At 38.9% G+C, this 2,335-nt stretch overlaps 1 protein-coding gene across 1 annotated transcript; it reads left to right on the forward strand.

Annotated features, from left to right (window-relative positions):
• The first annotated feature begins 241 nt into the window (after nt 1-241).
• On the forward strand, nt 242-881 carry LOC127080593 (uncharacterized). The gene is made up of 2 exons (XM_051020908.1): nt 242-428; nt 517-881. The coding sequence occupies exons 1-2, from the start codon at nt 242-244 to the stop codon at nt 879-881; spliced, it is 552 nt and encodes a 183-aa protein (XP_050876865.1).
• The last annotated feature ends 1,454 nt before the right edge of the window (nt 882-2,335 follow it).

A 2,335-nucleotide genomic window follows, 5' to 3' on the forward strand; every position in this document is an offset into this window, starting at 1 on the left:
GGCCGCACTACGTTGCAAGTAGGATCTTTGCTCTAAAAGAGTCTGGTAGAGGCATTGCTCTCTATTATCCCTCATTTATTCAAATAGAGAAAATGTTTCAGCTCAAGGAATTCCATACAAATCCATAACTATAAATCAAGAATTTTGTCAGAAAACTTTGAGTTTGATGGGATACACTTAGGATCACACCGCGTGACTATACAAGACCCGTAAACCAGTTCCAGGTACTAATGCTTGGCCTATGGAAGAATATGATGATGACGGTGATGATGATGATGATGAGGAGGAGGAGAAGGAGGATGAAGATGGTGAAGACGAGGAAGAAAATAATGAAGAAAACTCTCAACCTATGGAGCACGATCATCAAGTCACTGAACATGGTGATTGGCTTGGTCCTACTCCTGGACAACATCCATTCAATAATCAAGGCTAGGGAGAATGGAAACACACCGAATGGACCAACAATCATTCATCCTATATGCTTACACCCTCTTCTTAACCCCAAAAATTCTGAAGTGATGGATATGTTGAGAAACATGCAAGTCCAGCAGCAAATTTTTGCTACACCTCAAGAGGAGAAGTTCACGGCCTTGCAGGACCAACTTCAGATTCAAGGTGACAACTTTGCATCTTTTGCTTCCATCCAAGAGGAACAGTATGCGGACCTAAGGAGTCAAATCCAAACCCACAGTGACAACAACTCCTTTTCCTCCACCATCCTACAAAGGATTGATGGCTTTAATCGCGTTCTCGCAGGATCCGTAAACACACTTAACACGAAAGTCATTGAATTAACCAGCCTCTATGAAGAAGACAAAGTTTCGCGTCCACCTTCCGGTTATAGAGGCAGACATGGCCCGTTCCGTGGACGACGACCTTAGATGATTGTTTAATTCAACACATTCCTATTTTCCTATGTGTGCATGTTATTCTATTTACTTATTTGTCTTAAAGTTTCTGTTGAACACTTATTGTAATCTTATTTACTTATTGTGTTTTACTCCATGGGGTATTTATGCCTATACTTCTTCCATTGACTTCATGTTATGTGCATGGTTGTTGATGAATATATGTTACAAAGTCGCTGACTAAGTGATTCTGAATATCTTTACTTCATGTTGACTATTTCATTGTTTCTTTTTTATGTTTTCAAAGGGGGAGAAGCAATGGAAACAAACAAAACAGTTGATTTAGCAGATGGATAATAGCAGAATTTTTGAAGGCATGCATAAAATCAGGGGGAGGATGTCCATCAAATTACGCGTTTGTGCCATGGTTTGCCATCATAAAAAAGGGGGCGTATATGAGGGGAAATACGCCTAGTCCTTATTTTAATGATGTCAAACCTTTCTAATCTTCCACAACGTGTCTTTGGACAGTATCATCATAACATAGAATTCATTCGTCCTCTAACATGTTCAAAATGTAGGTTCAGTGTGTCCAAGCATATAGGAGCATATCATAGATGTGAATCGTGCACTTAATCATAGTAAATATTCTAGGTTCATAGGAGATCGGTTAAATTGGTCCAATTACATCTCAAAACTCATTTTTGGGAGTTTAAGTACTGTGAGTCGACTCATGACTTGAAGCAAAACCTTCGGGTCCGAACAGGTCGAGTCACAGGTCGACTCAATCCTGGGAAACCTGAATGAGTCGACTCATCCACTCCTTACGTAGACTCATTGCCCACTTTCATATGAACCATGTAGCCACGGAATCGAACAGGCTGAGTCATAGGTCGACTCAACTCTGAAATAAACTATGTTTGAGTCGACTCATCGCCTGTTTTACTTAATTTTCTGTTGTGTACCTTTGCAAAATATTTATGTTATGTTAGTTATTTGGTCAATGCATCATATAAATATTCATGTTTCTTTTCTTCAAAAAAACAAGAAAAGTGAAAGATATATACCAAAGTACTCATCATCTTCATTCTTCATTGCATTTCTCAATAATCACACATAATAATCTTTGTTAAGCATTGTGCATTGTTATTGTGATAATGTTCAAATAAGATTGCATTATCTTAGTTTGGGTTGAGACTTTGTGTGGGTTTTTCTTGAATAAAACCATTAAGATTTTGTCCTCCAAGAATTTGGGGGTTTTGCACTAACCTTTGCTTCGCAGATTCAGCCGAGTGAAAAGTTTGAAGAACGGAAGGTTCGGTCAAACAAGTAGTGGTAACCCGAGGATTGTTAAGAAAGCTTAGGGTTCAAGTGACTTATGTTCGAAATCATCCGAGCTTAAGTTTTGGAGAACGTGGTGTTCTTACAATAAGGTAGCGGTAATCAGAGGTTTGTTCGAAGCGCTTGAAGGACTTGGTTCAACTCGA

This window comes from Lathyrus oleraceus, chromosome 5 (assembly GCF_024323335.1).
Source record: "Lathyrus oleraceus cultivar Zhongwan6 chromosome 5, CAAS_Psat_ZW6_1.0, whole genome shotgun sequence".
NCBI classification, from domain to species: Eukaryota; Viridiplantae; Streptophyta; class Magnoliopsida; order Fabales; family Fabaceae; genus Lathyrus; species Lathyrus oleraceus.

Excerpts from the sequence above, each read along its gene's own strand:
- LOC127080593 (XM_051020908.1), top strand. The coding sequence starts at position 242 with ATGGAAGAATATGATGATGACGGTGATGATGATGATGATGAGGAGGAG. Across the intron at positions 429-516 it reads ACATCCATTCAATAATCAAG|TGATGGATATGTTGAGAAAC; the intron begins GCTAGGGAGAAT and ends AAAATTCTGAAG.